General features: G+C 41.4%; 1 protein-coding gene across 4 annotated transcripts in view; it reads right to left on the reverse strand.

The window, feature by feature from the left end:
• Positions 1–1691: 1691 nt before the first annotated feature.
• Positions 1692–19785, reverse strand: part of ACVR1 (activin A receptor type 1) — a 129793-nt gene continuing 111699 nt past the window's right edge. For all 4 annotated transcript variants that reach the window (XM_046018563.1, XM_046018565.1, XM_046018564.1 and 1 more), the window contains 2 exons: positions 3838–3968; positions 1692–2918 (listed from right to left, as the gene is read on the reverse strand). In XM_046018563.1, coding sequence (XP_045874519.1) covers positions 2784–2918; positions 3838–3968 — 266 coding nt within the window. In that variant the 3' untranslated portion in view covers positions 1692–2783. The remainder of the gene's footprint in view (positions 2919–3837; positions 3969–19785) is intronic.

Here is a 19785-nt window from a genome sequence, read left to right on the forward strand (position 1 = left end):
TTCTTCTATATCTTCTGCTTGATGGGAATATAGGAGGATGGGATCTGTATATTCTCAAGATAGTGATTAATGGGGATATTTGGGATGCTTGTATAAACCAAACATCCAGCATATATCATGCAGTTCCTCTCTCTCTGCCTCCAAACTCCTCCCTATCCCAATGGGATGACCTGCTAGGATCTTCCATCAGGTTGGCTTAGACCACTACAAATATGTCTCCTGTGCATGTCTACCCAGTTTTGTACTCTCCAGGTTCACCTTTTCCCCAATCATAGAAGGGGAGGGTGGGGCAGGCTCACTGACTTCCTTGGGTCCACAGTCTCTTCCAAGGTCCTATCCATCCACTTTCAGAGGCATAGGTGCATAGAAATTGCTTAGGTGTCCTGGTGTAATGTGCAAAGGCACTTTTGTTTGATTTACAACTAACCGGACATCAATAGCAAAGGGTAAGAGGAAAAAGGATTCATGCCACCATGATGCTAACTTCACTCTAGAGAATTCAATGTTGTGCTTCTTGATCTGGGTATTGTTTCCATGAAAATAACCAATTAATAAAAATTTGTAAACAACAAAAAATTTAAACATGCATCAAGCTATACAGTTGGATGCATATGTATATATATGCATACTTCAATATAAGTTAAATGTGATTCTATTCTTCTTTAGGGTATATAGCCAAAAGAAATGAAAGCAAGAAATCAGATACACACCCATGTGGATGGCAGCAACCCAATTCTCCATCAAGAGATGAACAGGTAAACAAAATGCTGTATATATGTAACACTGGAATATTATCAGCCATGAAAAGAAGGAAATTCTGGTACATGCTATAATAAGGGTGAATCTTAAGGACATTAGTTAAGTAAAATAAGCGAGTCTCGCAAATACTGTATAATCCCACTCATATGAGGTAGTTAGAGTAGTCAAATTGTAGAGAAGGAAAGTAAAATGATGGTTGCCAAGGACTGTGGGCAGTAAGGAATAGCAAACTATTGCTTAATAAGTAGAGCATTTCAGTTTTGTGACAGGAACCAAGTTCTGTGGATGGACAGTAGAGACATCAGCAAAACACTGTGAAATGTACTTAACCACTTGTAAATGGACAACAGTGGTATTAAGATGGTAAACAATTTTGTGTACTTTACCACAATTTTTTTAAGTTAATATATACCCGTCTAAGTAGATGCATCTTAATGATGTTATCAACTTACCTCTGGTGAACATCCCAAAAATTCACCCCTCATCTCTTATTTGGGTGATTTTAAACCTTACCTTTTCAATCCTGTTGAACACAAGAAGTGAAGAGAACCAGCAGCGGACTCTCTCCAAGCAGCAAGGTGAGAGATTTAAGACCACTTTCCACTCACACAGGACCGCATACTAAAAAAATGTTTGGATATCATCCCTCCTATTTATACTCACAACCCTCAAGCAAAGAAAACAGATCAAAAGGCTCTATCACCCTCACATCACAACTGGGAGCACAGACCAAGAAAAAATAATCACAACCAAAAAAAGAAAGAAAATTCAAATTTTCTGACATCACATTCAAGCTGGATGTCACCCTCATAAGACCCTCAAGATTGTCAAGAGACTTGAAAAGCAAATTTGATTTACAAATTCATTTTGTGCTTCTATTGTTCCTATAATAAAATGCATTCTAGAATATAGATCTTATATGGCAAAAAAAGTTCACTTTTTGACTTGAAAACCTTTTATTTAATTTATACAAATAACTACTAAATACAAAAAGTAGATTAAAACAAAATAGTTATTTTTTTTCTGGCAGAGTTTAAATGCACATAATGGATAATTCCGAAGAAAATGCATTTTCCCCACAGCGTTCAGGACTAAAATTCTACTGAAATCTTTGCTTCTAAATCGGTAATATATTCGGTGGTGTCACATGGGTAATGGCTAAATACATTTCTGCATATGAACTGAAAAAAGTTACAGTCTACACACATACAAATGTGAAGCACTTAAAATGTGAATTTAACTGATAATAAAAGAAAATGTCCATTTCAGAGTATAGTGTTAAAAACATTTCAGTAATAAAATCATAAGACCACATAAAAATAAGCTTTAACATATGCACGAAGCAGTTTTGTAAAAACTGCTAAGGGCACAAGTAATAAATAATTTGCAAAGTTGTGTATAAACAATTCCTAATGTTTCAGCATCATTGTAAACATCAGCACATGTGTAAAATGCAGCAAAATCTGACATTACATTTTGTTTTGCCAAATTGAATTCCTATTATCCAAAGACAGACCAGTGGAGTACGCAGCCAACGTTTTGGCAAGTTGGGTCTTTAAAATTAAGAGTAACAGTGCAAGTAAGGAATGCAAAGAATTCCTAGTGCAATAAAGAAGAGAAGCACAGGCAATATTGCTGATAAAAATTCACCACCTCCTTGAGTTTCCCATGGGGAGAGTCTAGGAGACCTGTGAAAGATATGCAAAGCCACTGTCTTAATGCCCAGATCTCTTTTAGGATTTCTCTGTGTTCCTCCAGTTCCCCTACCTTTGCAACAGTGTCTGTCCGACATGAGTCTCTGTGGTGTGAACAGTTTGTGAAATGCCCAGTTCACAGTCATTGAGCGAGGTTAGGGTGGTTTTGGTGTCTCCCCAACACATGGCTGGGTAGAATGTCTGCCTTGTCAAAGCAGCCACTTGTGGAGGGAGACAGCTGGATTCTGTTCTGACAACCAGTCAGGCCAGCATTAGGTCCCAGCTGGACAATGACAACGTCAACTCTTCCTTCTTGACACCATGAAAATGTCAACAGTCAGTTTTCAATTTGTCTAGGGAATTATCAATTTTGGTCAAAGTCTTTTTGATACGCAGGGCTGTGAGTCTTGCGGATGGATTTTGATACCAGCATTCTTTCATCAGCTTAGCCAGAGAGGTTAATGTCTGAGGAGAGAAAGAACAAATACCAGGGTGAAAAAGTGGCTTTTTCATGACCCAGAAAGTTGGCCAATGTTGTGTCAAGAGATTTTGCAGAACTCTGCAGGTCCTGGTAGGTCACAATGATGTTAATGCTGTCGTCTTTATCAAATAATCTAAGCCTTGACCCCTGATAAAAGAGTCCCTCTTGAGTTTTCATGAGTTCTGTCCTTTGGACTCCAAATGCTACCAGCTGACTTTATGAGGATCGGCTGGACCCCCTGATGTTTTATGCACGCTAAAAGAGATACTGCTACCCCAGAGTTAACAATGAAATCTGCAAATGGCATCTTATCTCGATGTTTCAGACTTGTTGCTATTGAAGAGAAGCAATAAGAATCTTCAGGGATGCCTGGGTGGCTCAGTGGGTTAGGCCTCTGCCTTCAGCTTAGGTCATGATCCCAGGGTTCTGGGATCCAGCCCCACATCAGGCCCTCTGCTTGGCGGGGAGCCTGCTTCCCTTCCTCTCTCTCTGCCTGCCTCTCTGCCCACTTGTAATCTCTGTCTGTCAAATAAATAAAATCCTTAAAAAAAAAAAAAAAAAAAAAAACTTCAGCTGAACAGCTCAGTTTGGAATTTCAGATATGCAGAGATGGAAAGAGGTTAGTCTCACGTTTTACTTGTGAGCGGTGGAGTAGTGAGTCTCCTAACTCCTGGAGCTAGTCAATAGTAGAAACTCCTGTCACTTACTAGCAAGATCAGAGAATTTCGCTCTTTCAATGATACCATTTTGTGAACTGACTAAACTAGGTCCAAGACCCTTCTACATAACATAGAGAGCAACAGACAGGGCGATCATTCAGGAACTATACTACTGGCTTACTCTTGAGTTTCACCTAGTAAAAAGGTGAAGGTTGTTCTAAAACTGAGAAACTGGCACTCTTACCGGATCTGAGAACCATCTATTGGGTATGTTTGGCCTCTGTTGATCCACACAGACCACCTTTCTCATATCTTCAAAACTTGGATCATTGGGAACCACGTCGTAAAATGGTGGCTTATAATCCTCCACGATACCTGCACACATGGACGAGAATGGTGTCAGTTAGCAAGAGGACGGAGGATCCCCCCCCAGGGATTTATTAATTGGTACCACAGGTTGTAACATGATCGGAGAAAAACTGAACATCTTCCTCACTTCAAGGTGATTCTGAAAGCTACAAAATAAGTGGAGAACAAGGTAATAATTCTTCCTCCATATTTCTGCAGGAATTACATTAGAAGAAAATGTGGCTACTACTCACGTAACTACATTTGTTGACAAATGAGGACAAAATTTCTTTCGTAATCACAAAGTGACAACATTCCAGTACCTGAACATCTCTCCGTCATGGATACCCCAAATCTACACCCACTTATACAGCCGTTCCTCCTGAAGATAGAACTGAGGGCTGAATGAACTGCTTCTGTACAACAAAAGACCACAGAGAGAATGGCAGAGAGATGGAGGCATGGAAATGAAGGGAGCCCATACCCCCAACACTGTGGCACTGTAGCAGGGAGAGCTAGTATCAGGGGACCATGGACAGGTTTATCTACCTGGGGCACAGAAAAAATGCTACAGTTTAAAACATCAACTAGAATATAAAAGAGCCATCCCTATAATTCCACCACATGCCAGGGAATCTGCTGGAACGCTCTCGGTCAGGCCCGGTGAACGCCACTGCTAGGTATCCCCCTCCCTGCCCTGCCCCCAGCCCTTAGCGCAGACAAGAGAAGGGTCTGCAAACCACAGCTGGCTGACTGTTTCAGTGAGCTCCAGGCCCACATCCCACATCAGCCCTAGCCATCCACCAAGGCAGCCAAGTGCAGCACACACTAAGACCCTCCTGGTCAGTGCTCACGATAGCTCCAGCCATCCTGTCAAGGTGACACGGGTACAAACTACCCAGGAACACTCCAGACCCCTAACACTTCAGTTCCAGACAGCCTGGCAAGGCACCACCTCTGTACACTGCACCTGCTTCAGCTCAGGCTAATCCAACAGGATCCCCCTTCATGGAGCACCTCCATTTACCCTGGCCTGTGCAACACTTCAGCTCCACTTGCCCTGCCAGGATTCCCTCCACACAGAGTACCCTGGGATAACCTGACCTGCAGCCACTTTGGCTGTCCTGCAAGGATGCCTTCTATGTAGACAGCCACAGATCCAGCCAGCCAAGCAAAGTCACCAGGCATTGTCTTACGGGGAAAGACTATAAAACAGACCATCCCTTCGCTATTCTGCCTAATCCACAGAAACACTGAAAGCCAGACAAAATGAAGAGACAGAGGAATATGCTCCAAAAGAAAGAACAAGACAACAGCTCAGGGAAGGAAGTAAATAAAATGGAAATAAGCAATCTACTTCATAATGAGTTCAAAGAGGTGGTCATAAAGATGCTACCAGACTGGAGAAGACAAGGGATAAACTCAGGAAGAATTTCAATTAATTAAAAAACAGAACCAATTGGAATTGAAGACACAATAACTGAAACGAAGTATTTACTAGAGGGAATCAACTGTAGATTAGAGGATGCAGGAGAATGGATCAATGATATATTGGTAAGCAATCTAAGGTAATGGAAAGCATTCAAAAACTTTAAAAATAAGGACACACTAAGGGATTGCTTCAACATAAACAAAAAAAGATCTGCATTCTATGGGTCTCAGAAGGAAGATAGAAAGGGGGTAAAAAAAACTTACTTGAAGAAATAATAGCTGAAAACTTTCCTAATCTGGCTGGGGGATGTGGGGGGTGGGACAGACTTCTAGGTACAGAAGCACCAAAAGTCCTGAACAAGGTGGAAACCAAGGAAGTCCACACCATGACACATAATAATTAAAATGTCAAAGAAAAGGATAAAAGCAAATAGTCAAATACAAGGGAAACCCCAAAAGGCTATCAGCTAATTATTCAGGAGAAACTTTGAATATATCATGTCATTCCTTTCTGTCCTACAAAATGCTGAAGGCAAAAAATAACAAAAACAAACAACCCCTAAGACCAAGAATATTTCCTTAAATTCTGAATGATAACTTTTCTGGGTAAAAGGTTCCCCTAATATGCAAAAGTTAAAGGAGTTCATCACCACTACTAAATAGATTTTATAAGAAATGTTAACAGCACTTCTTTAAGTAGAAAAGGAAAAGACCAAAAGTAGAAGAAAATGATGAAAGAAAATAAAATTCATGTGTTGAAAGCAAACGCAGTAAAGCAATCACTTATAAAGCAAATATGAAGATTAAAAGACAAAAGTAGTAAAATCAATTGTAGGTGACAGGTCTTCACAAAATAAAAATGTAAAATATGACAACAAATAAAACGAGGAAAATAAAGTTCTTTTAGAATAATATGTTCAAATTTAAATTACCATCAACTGAATACAGACTGCTGTATACTTAAGATGTTATAAATAAATCTCATGATAAACACAAAACAAAAACTTGTTGTTTGGGGGTGGGGGAAGCAAACTACCAGCTGAGCAAGGATCCCGATGTGGGACTTGATCCCGGAACCCTAGGATCATGACCTGAGCTGAAGGCACTTACCCAAAATGGAGCCACCCAAACATCCCAAGAGATTCACTTCTGACCCAAAGACATAGAGTGAAAGTAAAGGGATGGAAAGAGACATTACGTATAAATGAAAGCTGAAAAAAAGCTGGGGAAGCAATACTTAGATCAGACTAAATGGATTAAAGCAAAGACTGTCACAACAAAGAAGAGCATTACATAATGATACAGGGTTCAATCCAAAAAGAGTATTATAACAATAGTAGATATCTATGCACCCAACATTGGAGTATCTAAATACATAAAGCAAATATCAACAGACAGAAGGGAGAATTTGATGGTAATGCGCTAATAGTACAGGACTTAACATCCCACTACATCAACAGATCATCCAGGAAGAAATCAACAAGGAAACAGTGGCTTTGACACACTAGAGCAGACAGACTTAACAGGTATATACAGAATACTCCATCCAAACACAGCAGAGTACACATACTTTTCAAGTGCACATGGAACATTCTCCAGGATACAATGTCTGTCCACAAGTCTCAATAAATTTAAGTAGACTGAAATCCTACCAAGCATCTCTTCCGAACACAACAGGATAAAACTAAAAACCAATCACCAAAAACAAACAAACAAACCTGGAAAAGACAAAAACGACATATACTACTAAAGAACAAACAGACCAACAAAGACATGAAAGAGGAAATACAAAAAACACAGACAAATAAATATGAAAACACAAGGGTCCCATATCTTTGGGACGCAGCAAAAGCTGTTCCAGAGGGAAGTTTACAGCAATACAGGCCTACCTCAGGAAACAAGAAAAATCTCAATCTAACCATACACCTAAAGGAACTAGAAAAAGAATAAACCCAGACTTAGCGGAAAGAAGTAAATAGTGGCGATCAAGACAGAAACAGAAAATTGAAAACACAGAGAAGAAAAGAAAAAGAAAAGGTCAATAGAACCAAGAGCTGGTTCTTTGAAATATCAAAAAATTAATAACCCATTAGCCAGACTCATCAAGAAAAAGAAAAAAGCCCCCCAAAAGATCAGAAGTGAAAGTAGAGAAGTAAAAACCGAACACAGAAATAATCCCGTCCATTGGTAGAATGCAAATAATATGAAATAGTCATTTCTTCTTTCTGTGGGCAATGAGTAACCTCAGACTGCCAGACACAGTTGCTTGCTTGATGGCTCTATTATTTACTTTCAGACTGAAGGCATGAAATAAAATGTAGAGAGAGACGGTCATTTGGGAAGACAGAAGAATGGCTGAAAAGCATGAACTCGCTCCTTACCCCAAGCAAACATGAAAGAGGTTAATTTCAGCTGAGCATGGCTTCCAATGCCTTAGAAACCCTTTTTCCCCAGAAAAATTACTCTTCTTTGTGAAAGAAATTGATGTAATTCTACAAAGAGAGAAATTTTAAGCTTCATCACTTAGAATTAGAAAATTGATTTTTCTCCTTAAAGAGAAGAAACCAAGAAATTCATTTTTCTTCTACCATCAAAGGCTTCAGCAATGAGGCCAGGGGACTACTTGGTTGACTGTTCTCTTTTTCTTTCTCCATGTAACTTTCTTCTATTCCTAAATACCTAACAGGTTGTTTGGGGAAAAGAAAGAAAAATTGAATTTTAACTTTTATCACAGCCTTCTAATTCCTACGGGTCACCTGAAAAGCTTCAATCCCTTTGTCACTGATCAAAGAAATTAAGTTACTTAACTGCAAGAATCCATTTTACAAATCCTGTATAAATACACATCGTTTATGCAAAAGACCAGTCATAATAAGGAACGTGCTTAAGATCTATGCAATTTCTTTAACTTAATTGATTTGACTAATTTAATTGATAACTACATTTCATGTCTCCAGTAAGGAAAAAAGTTTCTAGTTGAGACGGTAAATAACTTACCCACATTGTATAACTGTAATCACAAAGGATATTAGTCAATGGATTAAACCTTTTCTGGCAAAACATAAACCACTGCTTTCAGAAGATTTGTGACCGCTCATCTCAAGGGCCTTATCTCCTCCTGTGAGGAGCCCATGAAACTTTTTTTTTTTTTAAGATTTTATTTATTTGACAGACAGCACAAGTAGGCAGGGAGGCGGGTAGAGAGAGAGGAGGAAGCAGGCTCCCTGCTGAGCAGAGAGCCCAATGTGGGGCTCAATCATCAGGACCTAAGCCAAAGGCAGAGGCTTTAACCCACTGAGCCACCCAGGCGCCCCCCATGAAACTTCTAAACAAAAATATTTCCTTCTAGTACTAAGACATACCACACAAAATATAACTAGACATGGATGCATAAGGCCATTTATACCTTATTTAAGGGCCACATGAATTTATAGGAAATATAGTGAGAGATGTGCCCTTCACTGTGTCTTAATTCCTCTAAAAGAGACGACATTTAGTAGCCTACTTAAAAAAAAAAAATTAAAGTTAGCATAATAGCATTGCCTGTTCACACTCACTTAGCCAGTGACTACCTGGGGAATAATCTGCCTGGGCGAAGTGGAGTTTTTATTACAAATATGCCAAAGAAGAGGGCATGGGTGGATTTTTAAAACACAAAATCTAGTGATCCCGAATAACACATTTCACTATAAAAATCTGGTTTTCCCTTGTGTTTATATTTCCCATACTTATTTTTTTTAAGGTTGTATTTATTTGACAGAGAGAGATCACAAGTAAGCAGAGAGGCAGGCGGAGAGGAAGGGGGAAGCAGGCTCCCCGCTGAGCAGAAAGCCCAATGTGGGGCTCAATCCCAGGACCCTGAGATCATGACCTGAGCCGAAGGCAGAGGCTTAACCCACTGAGCCACCCAGGTGCCCCTATATTTCCCATACTTTAATCTCATTATCTGCCCCATGTTTTAACAAAAGGAATCAAATTTAAAAAGAAAGACCATTTAATGGATTATGCCTGGGATTTAGTCACACTTCTCTTCCTTCAACTACTGGTCAGTTGCGGATCGTCTCCATCTTATTCTGGAGAAAACATGACCAGTGCCAAATAAATCTGGGATTAAACTCTTAACAGTCAGGTGGAACTCCCTCTGGCCAAAGAAAGCAGTGATTTTATTTCAGTCAATATAAAGTACATTATGTGTCTACGAGGTGTGGAGCACCATATTAAACCTTAAGGATGATGAAAGTGGAAGACATGCTCTTGTTTGTCAAAGTTCTGGAAATCTGTGGATGAGGACAAACCCTTCTTACTTTAGACAATGGAAATCTTATAAAAACAAAAGAACCTCAAAAATGGTTTTGACCCCACGACTATCTATCTTTGCCTTTCAAAATATATTTTTATGTGCTCGTTCCTAAATTGGCATACACAGTTTACGGGATCAGAATGGTTACTGAGTCAGAGGTTGTGTTTGGCACTGGGGATACAAGCATAAAAAGAGACGCAGTGCTGGCAATAAGACCCAGAACAAGAGGCAAAGGGAAACAGGACAAATTACAGATAGGCCTTAGAGGAAAGAGCAGGGAGAATGTGCAGGGATAGGACACTCTGCAAGTCTTAGAGAAAAAAACCAGCTGTGTGGTTTAAGTACCAGACATAACTGGGTGTCATGGAAGCCTAAGTAAGCTTTCTGGGAGCTAGGGCTTAGGAACACATAGAAAGATACGGAGTTTACAAGGCAGAGAAGAGGTTGGGGATGAGAAACAGCAAAAAGGGACATTTATGGGGGGAGGGGGGCCAAGGACAAAGACACGGGTTACAGATGACCCTCACTTGTTGTAAAGTGGGAGGAGAATGCCCTGTGGCTGAAACCGGGTGCACAAGAGGGCAGGGAGAGTGAGAGGTCAAGGACGATGGAAACAGTATGTTGTCAGGGTAGGAAGTTACTTCTAACTGTTCCTCATTTCTGCCAGAAATTGGGGGAGTCAGGCAAAAGAGCGAACTCTTACGTCCTCTGAAGACAGCACTCAATGAACAACTGCCAAATTATGAGCCAGCAGAGAAGACAGCAGGGAAAGTGACTAAAAATGCAAAGTACTTGGAGTGCCAGATGAGGGGTGCATACAGCAAAGGGTGTGGGAACGCAGGGGAGGCAGAGCCCTTACCCAGTAGTCGGGGAAGGACCGAGGGAGCCAGGCCCTGCTTTTCCATGAAAGGTGGCTGGCGTGACTCAAAGGGCACAAGAAAGGAATCAGAAATTATTCATAAGCTACTCCCCCACAACTCTTGGCATATGTATCTGATTTCTACAAAAATGTTTTTCCTGGGCATATGTCTGTTTGGACCTCTTCTATTCTCTGCTGCAAATACATCTTTACCAACCAGTATCCCTCCCCTGGATCTGCTGCACAGTCCTGAGTAAAGCCCTTAATTGCCAGGCCTTAGTTCCAACACCTTGAAGTTCATGCCACAAAGCGGATACACGGACCAAAAAGAATGCCCTCTACAATGTTCCAAAAAGCATGAGATGCCAGCCTAGTGTTTTAGACCACTCTCTGGAAAGGCAGTCTTCTTTGCAATCCTCCCCACCAAAGCCTTAGATCGGGGTACCACTTCTCCCTGCTGTGACAGCTGTGTCTGGGACCGACAGGTATGTCTGCTTCAAATCCCCTCCCCCACACTAGCCACTCACCATATCCCCACCCCCTTTTCACCTTTGGGAGAAAAACTGAGGAGAAAGCTCATTATGTCTGCATGGCCTCAGGCTCATTCCCCCCAGCACGCTGCCCCACATACCTGGGCATCAGCCACACTAGAGTGACTTGCGCTTCTAGACATAGGGCACCTGTATCACGCCCCACAGTGCTTCCTTTTGCCCAGGATACCAACTGTCATCCTCATCGGACTGTATTTCTCATTCCCATTTACATGTCTGCCCAGGCCAGTCCACCTGACTGGCTCCTTTCATCTCACGACTCAGTTCATGCTTTCTATCTCAAAGAAGAACCCTCCCCCTCCTTCCTCACTCCCACAATTCCCAAATTCCCTGGACAAAGTTCCATGTCCTCCCTACACTCTGTGACTCCCCCGTACACCTCAACCATAGTCGCTTCATCTAGTGAATATTAAAGAGATAAACTAGGATTTTTTTTTTGCTCAACTGCTTCCCATGGCCTAAAGGAATACCTAGTATATGCATATGTATTACTTGAGTGAATGTTGATTATATCTACGTCCACAATCCTTTATATAATACCCTTGAGGTTAGATGTGTTTGAGAAATTTGGAGGTTTTTTTACACTTTACAAAGGTAATAAGAGGCACATACCCTACTTATATGACACCCTCGCAGAGTCTGAGGGATACCCCACAACCAAACACATTTCTGTAGTGAAATGGATGAACAGTTCACTAAATGGGATAAATAAAAGCTATAAATAGACTTATGTCAATTCGGGTCAAGTCTGATTGCTCAATGAGTTCAGGTGTTCTGCCAAGTAAGTTATGAAAGACTTGGATTCTTTTTTTTTTTTTTTTTAACTTATTCGACAGAGAGAGAGATCACAAGTAGGCAGAGAGGCAGGCAGAGAGAGAGGGGGAAGCAGGCTCCTGGCTGAGCAGGGAGCCCGATGTGGGGCTCGATCCCAGGACCCTGAGATCATGACCTGAGCCGAAGGCAGAGGCTTAACCTACTGAGCCACCCAGGTGCCCCGAAAGGCTTGGATTCTAAAGTTGATGAATTTCTCAATCACAGATAAGAGACTATTAACCTGGTTATATTTTGAATAATCTGAAGGTAAGGTGAAGAGACATCATGGGATGTCAGAATCGTGTCCATTACATCGCAGTCTTCTTCCTTCGCAAGAAAAAAACTGAGGACTACACAGGAAAACTTACTTTGTCCAAGTTCCCAGGTAATTAACAGTAAAGCTAAACTAGCATCCAATGCCTTGTTTATATTCTAGAATTTTCCCCAACAAGCTGACAGTGACATAATGAATTACACTCCTCTCTGCATTAATCTCATGTCGCAAGCTGCTCACTTCACTGTCTCTCTCCACTGTCCTCCAACGTGGGCAGTCACCGTGATATCCAGGGAACAGGCGAGGGGAGAACATCATCCCTCACACCTACATCCACACCGAGAGCTGCTGTAAACTCCTAGAGAAATTCTGAAATCCTTCAGAGACTAGAACTTTCCAAGTAAAGCCATTTTAGTAAGAATTAGAACGATTTATGTTTGGCTTCTGAGAGAACTGGAAGATAAAACACTGTTTCCTTCAAGAGTAGCATATGAGAAAATCTGAAGTGGTCATGGACAAAACCCTTTCATCTTCACACACAATATCATACTCAATGGGAAAAAGCCGAGAGATTTTCCTCTAAGATCTGAAGTAAGACCAGGATGCACTCTTGCCACTTCTACTCATCATAGCACTGAAAGTTCTAGCCACAGCAGTCAGACAAAAACACGAGAAAAGAAATAAAAGGCACCCAAATAGCTAAGAGAGTAATAAAACTGTCGCTATTTTTAGGTGACCTACCACTATACATAGAAAGCACTAGACTCCACCAAAAAACTAGTTGACTGAAAGAATTCAGTACAGTTGCAGGATACAGAATTAATACACAGAAATCTGTTGCATTTCTATGCACGAATCATGAAGTAATAGCAAGAAATTAAGAAAACAATCCAATTTATAATCACATCAAAACAAATAAAATACCTAGGGATAAACTTACCCAAGGAGGTGAAAGATTTGTCCTCTGAAAACTATAAACACTGATGAAAGGAACTGAAGATGTCACAAGGAAACGGAAAGCCATACCACAGACTGGAAGAATTAATTCTGTGGAAATGTCCACATTACCCAAAGTGATCTACAGATTCCATATGATCCTCATCAAAGTAACAATGGCATTTTTCACAGAACTAGAACAAATAATCCTAAAACTTTTGTGGAACTACAAAAGACTCTAAAGAGCCAAAGTAATCGTGAGAAAGAAAAAGCTGAAGGTATCACAATCCCAGATTTCAAGACATATTACAAAGCTGTTATCATCCGGATGCCTAGGTGGCTCAGCTGGTTATGTGTCTGCCTTCAGCTCAGGTCATGATCCCAAGGTCCTGGGGTCGAGACCCTGTTGGGCTCCCTGCTGAGCGGGAGTCTGCTTCTCTCCCTCTTGCTCCCACTGTTTGTGTGTTCTCTCTTGACGGCTCTCTCAAATACATAAAATCTTAGGGGCACCTGGGTGGCTCAGTGGGTTAAGCCTCTGCCTTTGGCTCAGGTCATGATCTCAGGGTCCTGGGATCCAGCCCCGCATCGGGCTCTCTGCTCAACAGGGAGCCTGCTTCTGCTCCCCCCACCCCCGCCTGCCTCTCTGCCTACTTGTGATCTCTCTCTCTCTGTCACATAAATAAATAAAATCTTTTAAAAAAAATACATAAAATCTTAAAAAAAAAAGCTGTGATAACCAAAGCACTATGATATCAGCGTAAAGAGCAGACACATAGATACATGAAATGGAACAGAGAGCCAGAAAGAAAAACATACACTTACATGGTTAATTAACCAATGACAGAGGAGGCAAGGATATACCATAGGGAAAAGACATTCTCTTCAATAAATGGTGCTGGGAAATCTGGACCACTTTCTCACACCATAGACAAAAATAAACTCAAAATGGATTCACGATGTAAACATGGCACCCGAAATTATAGAACTCCTAGAATGTAATATCGGCAGTAATCTGGTCATCAACCATAAAAACATTTTTCTAGATACGTCATCAGGCAACAAAAACAAAAGGAAAAATAAACCATTGGGACTATTCCAAAATAAAAAGCTTTGCAGAGTGAAGAAAATCATCCATAAAATGAAAAGGGAACCCAATGAATGAGAGAAGATATCTGCAAATGATATATCCAGTAAGGGGTCAATATCCAAAATATAAAGAATTTAGACAACTGGACACCAAAAAATAAATAATCTGACTAAAAGTGGGCAGAAGATCTGAATAGACATTTCTCCAAAGAAGACATCCAGATGGCCAACAGACACATGACAAGATGCTCAATATAACTCATCATCAGGGAAATGCAAATCAAAACCACAACAAGGTATCACCTGACACCTGTCAGAATGGCTAGTATGAAAAGGACAAGAAACCAATGCTGGTGAGGATGTAAAGAAAAACCCTCATGTAGGAATATAAATTGGTAAAACCACTGTGGAAAACAGTAGGGATGGTCCTCAAAAAAATTTAAGAAAGAAATACCATCCAATACAGTAATTCCACTACTGGGTATTTACCCAAAGACAATGAAAATACTAGTTCAAAAAGATATATGCACACCTGCATTTATTGCAGCATTATTTACAATGGAAGCAATCCACATTCCCATCAATAGACGAATGGATAAAGACAATGTGGTGTGTGTATCTATACACATACACACATGCACGCACAAACATAGGTACCGAGTGGAATATTACTCGGCCATAAAAAAGAATAAGATTTCACCATTTGCCACAACAGGAATGGACTTAGAGGGTATCATGCTAAATGAAATAATTCCAACAGAAAAAGACAAACACCGTATCGATTTACTTACTACAGAATCTTAAAAAACAAAACAAATGGAAAAACAAAAAGCAGAACTGGACCCATCAATACAAAGAACAAACTGATGGTTACCAGAGGGAGGGGGTGGGGAGATGGGTAAAATGGGTGAAGGAGAAGTACAAGCTTCCAATTATGGAATGAGTAAGTCACAGGCATGAAAGGTACCAGCATAGGGAACAGAGTCAGTGGTACTATAATAATGAATGGTGACAGTCACTGCAATCGTGTGAAGACAGCATAACGTACAGACTTGTTGAATCACTCTGTCGTACACCTGAAACTAACGTAACATCATCAACTAGGCCTCGAAAAATGAAGTTCGAAAAAAGCCAAGTTAAAGAAAAAAATTAATAAAGGTACGAATTTGGATATGGGAAAAAATCGCAAAGGTAGTATGTGTATAAATGAATGCCTGCGAACTCTGTTCTTCAAGATCCATAAAGGTTATTTCCAATAGTTGTGTTATTTCATTTTTTTTTAAAGTTTTTTTTTTTTAAGATTTTATTTATTTATTTGACAGACAGATCACAAGGAGGCAGAGAGGCAGGCAGAGAGAGAGAAGGAAGCAGGCTCCCTACTGAGCAGAGAGCCCGATGCGGGGCTCGATCTCAGGACCCTGGGATCATGACCTGAGCCAAAGGCAGAGGCTTTAACCCCCTGAGCCACCCAGGTGCCCCTAGTTGTGTTATTTCGATTAACATTCCTAACAGGAAGCCTTCAGACATTTTTTGTGCTGTGTCCCACATCAAACATTGCTAATAGGTGAATGGATGAGGCTGCTCAGAGCAGAGCGGAAGACAGTGCAGGAGGTTCTGGGCCCCCTGGGTCCTGGCTCACTGCTGGAGATTTAAGAGAATCAGTATCTGGAGGCCTTTCTGTAATCTAACACAACACACTTGGCAGGAAGCCCTGCCTTACCCCATGGCAAATACTCCTTTCTGTAACAGGAAGGGAGCTGGAGGAGCAGCTCTGTCTGTCCCCTGCTAGGCAGAGAACACGCGTGGCATGTCCTCATACCTCTGCCCCTACTGAAATCCACAGGCATATGGAACCATGCCCATCACTCAAGCGAAAACTGACTCTGTTCTCAGACATCTGTGTCAAAATTACACAAGTAATTTCTATTATCGAGATTCTCATCAATGTAACATAGCAAATGGTTTACAGATCACTGTGTAGTCGGACCCTCCTAAAAAGTATACATTAATGTCACAGTTAGTTGTCAGAGGAGAGGACAAAAAGCCTAGGAGAGGTACACAGCCATGCTCTGAGTTAAGCTATGAACAAGATGTCTCAGATCTGGCCTAGGGTCAACACCTAGAGGGAGAGAGAGAGAGGCTCCATGAGAGTCCCAAACAGTTGGCAGCCTCCGGGGTCTCCCAGGATAGGGAGAATGTTTCACTGAATGTTGGGCTGTTACAAGGTTTAAGACCGTGATACCTGAACAGCACCCAGTAAAGTTCTGCCAGGCTCAGGTTATTTGGTCATGAGATCAGTTGATGGCCCTCCTCTGGTCTGGATCTCTAAATCAGGCACATAAGATTCTGGGAATCAGTGGGAAAGTATCCTTCTTTCCTCCCTCCACCTCCATACTCCTGTCTCCAGCCACTTAACGAAAGGCTCAATAAAACAAAACAAAACAAAAAGCACCTGAAAGAAATCTGTCTAATATTGAATATGAAAAACATTCCCTAACATGAGGATTCTTCCCTTTGTTCAAATCTTTAAAAAAAAAAAATATTTATTTATTTGACAGATAGAGAGAGAACAAGTAGGCAGAGCAGGGGAAGCAGGCTCTTGGCTAAGGAAAGAGACTGATTCGGGGCTCGATCCCAGGACCCTGAGATCATGACCCGAGCCGAAGGCAAAGGCTTAACCCACTGAGCCACCCAGGCGCCCCTCTTTGTTCAAATCTTGATATATACAAGTGGAAGAAAATCATGAGACATGGCGGATATTAAGTTGCCAAAGACAAGTTGTCATGGTTTCCATACACAAGCCCATCGAGCTTAGGAACAGATGTGCATGCAGGTCCCTGGCAAGCGCAGGTATTACTAAATCCATGTTCGACACACATGCCTGAAGAACCTATTCTAACAAATATTTCCTATTTCCTAGTCATCACCCCATAGCGGATGCAGCAAGGACTTTTCAACGAGACACATTTTAACATGAATCCATCACAAAATAAGCAGAGCCAGTAGCAGTGAAACAAGAGTGTGTCCACCCAGTCCTGGGGTGGGGCGTCAAGAGGGAAACACAGGTGGCGTCCGAGCGAAGGGCCAGCATAAGGAGAGGTGAAGGTCGGCCAGTGGAGAATCCCATGCATGGCCTCCGTCCTCATTTCCAGGGAACAGCAAATACCCATGGCCGGGTTACTGAACACTGACCACATGCCGGACACACATGGGGTGCTCTACACACACGAGCTCAGTCATCATCAGAACACGTTCAAGTAAATACTATTACCAGCAATATTTGCTGGACGATGACACTGATGTACGTGATCAAGGCAGAGTATGACTGAGAGCCTGACATGTTAAGGCTTACACTGTACCTCCTCAGAAGGGCCCGTGGGCCACAGCGCACAGCTGCACAGAGGACACCCTTCCCAGCAGCTTCCCTGCGCGGAGCTCTGGGCCTGAGGAAAGCCAAAGTGAGGGAAGAGAGAAACATGGCACAACAAGGTACTTAGCAACCAAACATAACGAAGGAACGGGATCTATCCCATCATCGAAATGTGCTTGCCTATACAATCTGGGCACACTGCCTTTTCAACATTCCAGTGCATTAATCCTGAAGTGTGCCTGTCACAGAAACAATAATGTTATATGACATGAAACTGCCATGAAATATACAGCTGACTAGGAGCTGCGTGGAGGTGAACAGAGGCTCAAGCTGCTCAGACCATGCTACTCAAAGATGTGCTGGAAGACGGATGATGAAGATTATCTTACTTGGTTTTTAAGTCCTTGAGCAGATGACCACAGTATTAGAACAACACACCTCCCGAGTTTTTGCATATAGAGATCCAAACAAAGTATGACACTGAAAGCTGAGGCTCCAGAGAAAGGGCTTCTCTCCTGGGGAGGGAACATACTACTGGGGATGCTTAGAAGGGTGACTCAAGGTCTTCTATCAGACCAAAGCTAAATGGCACAAGTCCACAGTAACGATGTATCTATTTACCTATGCAATCCCCATGTAAGGTTCTGTCCTCACAGGACACAGAACTCAGGTAACCAGACACAAATCTAGCCACAGAACTTTGTATCAAAGGAGGAAAAGAAGAATACTGTCAGACAAGTAGCAAAAACCTAGAAAGAAAGGCCACGGGCTAGATCCAAGACTCTTAAAGAAGAAATGAACCCCTCTTAAACTTGCAAGAGAGAGCAGGTGTCCCCTAAAGTATCAGAAACAAATCACAGGCATCCCGCTCGGAGAGACTGTCAGCATCCCGGACGCCGTCTATTTCCCAGCCTGGGAAGATGGATCCCGTATTAACGTGAGCTCTCAAGAGCATGGTCCCTGACCCAACAGTAGTGTGGGGATCACCTGCAGCCCTGTTAGAAAGGGAGATTCTCCATCCAAACCTCCGAAGTCAGAAACCCTGGGGCGGCAGGCCCAGCATTCTGTTTCTAGACAAATCTGACGCACACTCAGTTTAAGAACTATCAATCCAGGCAAACCCCTGCCTTAAGCGGACACCCAAAATTCACACAGGAAGGGTAAGAAACCATTTTCCTTCCCACCGACTGCAAATTCAGTGTCAGACGAAACATAATAAGTATAAAAGACACTAGTGAGAAGTTTTCAGATATGCACATGGACTTAATTCTCATTTCCTGTATAGAAACAGCATGAAGTTTATTATTAGCAGCAAATAAATGTAACATTCCAATGAAAATACAAAATGCAACATATTTTTATACTCATGGTTCACTTGAGGATCCTATTGCTCCAGGAGAACTATCTGGTCATCAATTTTTATCATGGACTCAGAAACTCAAAGGACGCATAATTATAACGACCTTCCTAAGATAAGACATTCATATATTCAAATGAGCTACATTTTATATGCAATAATTTCAAAAATATATATTCTTTTAATGACAGTTCCTAAAGCTAGTAAGAAAGTGAAATAGGTACATCACACCCTGGGGTGAGCGGGAGATTGGAAATTAGCACAACTCTTACGAAAAGCAATTTGGCAGTATGTGTCAAGCCATAAAACCTCCATACGTTTTGACCTATTAGGTCGACTCGTTTCCAGATTAAGAATTAATTCCCTGAATGAAAAAGTTATATGAACAAAAGGTACCTAATATAGGACCCAAATGGAGGAGACGGGATGGCTGCAACATGAACATGGCTAATAAAATATCACATGACCACATGAAATAAACACAGACTAACGTTAAAAGACACACTTGAATGAAAAAGATGATACAGAACTGTGTCTATATTACGACACTAACAAAGTCAAAAACATACAAGGGTGCATAGAGAAGTGGAAAGCACAGGATGTTAGAACCTAAGGGTAAATTTTTTCTTATTTTTCTTTCTACTCATCTTCGTTTTGGTATAGTAATAACTAAAATATTAATAATAAACCTAGAAGTGTTCAATCCCACATGCAAACCTATTTTGAGTCCAGATAAAGTGATTTCCATCTGTGCGCGTGCGCACGCCTGTGAACATTCATGGGAGGAGTGGGGGGGTACTAAAAAGAGAAGGGGAAAATATCAAATTAGTCACTGCCAAGGGACAGTAACTGATTTAAAAGGAGACA

This window comes from Meles meles, chromosome 9, assembly GCF_922984935.1.
Source record: "Meles meles chromosome 9, mMelMel3.1 paternal haplotype, whole genome shotgun sequence".
NCBI classification, from domain to species: domain Eukaryota; kingdom Metazoa; phylum Chordata; class Mammalia; order Carnivora; family Mustelidae; genus Meles; species Meles meles.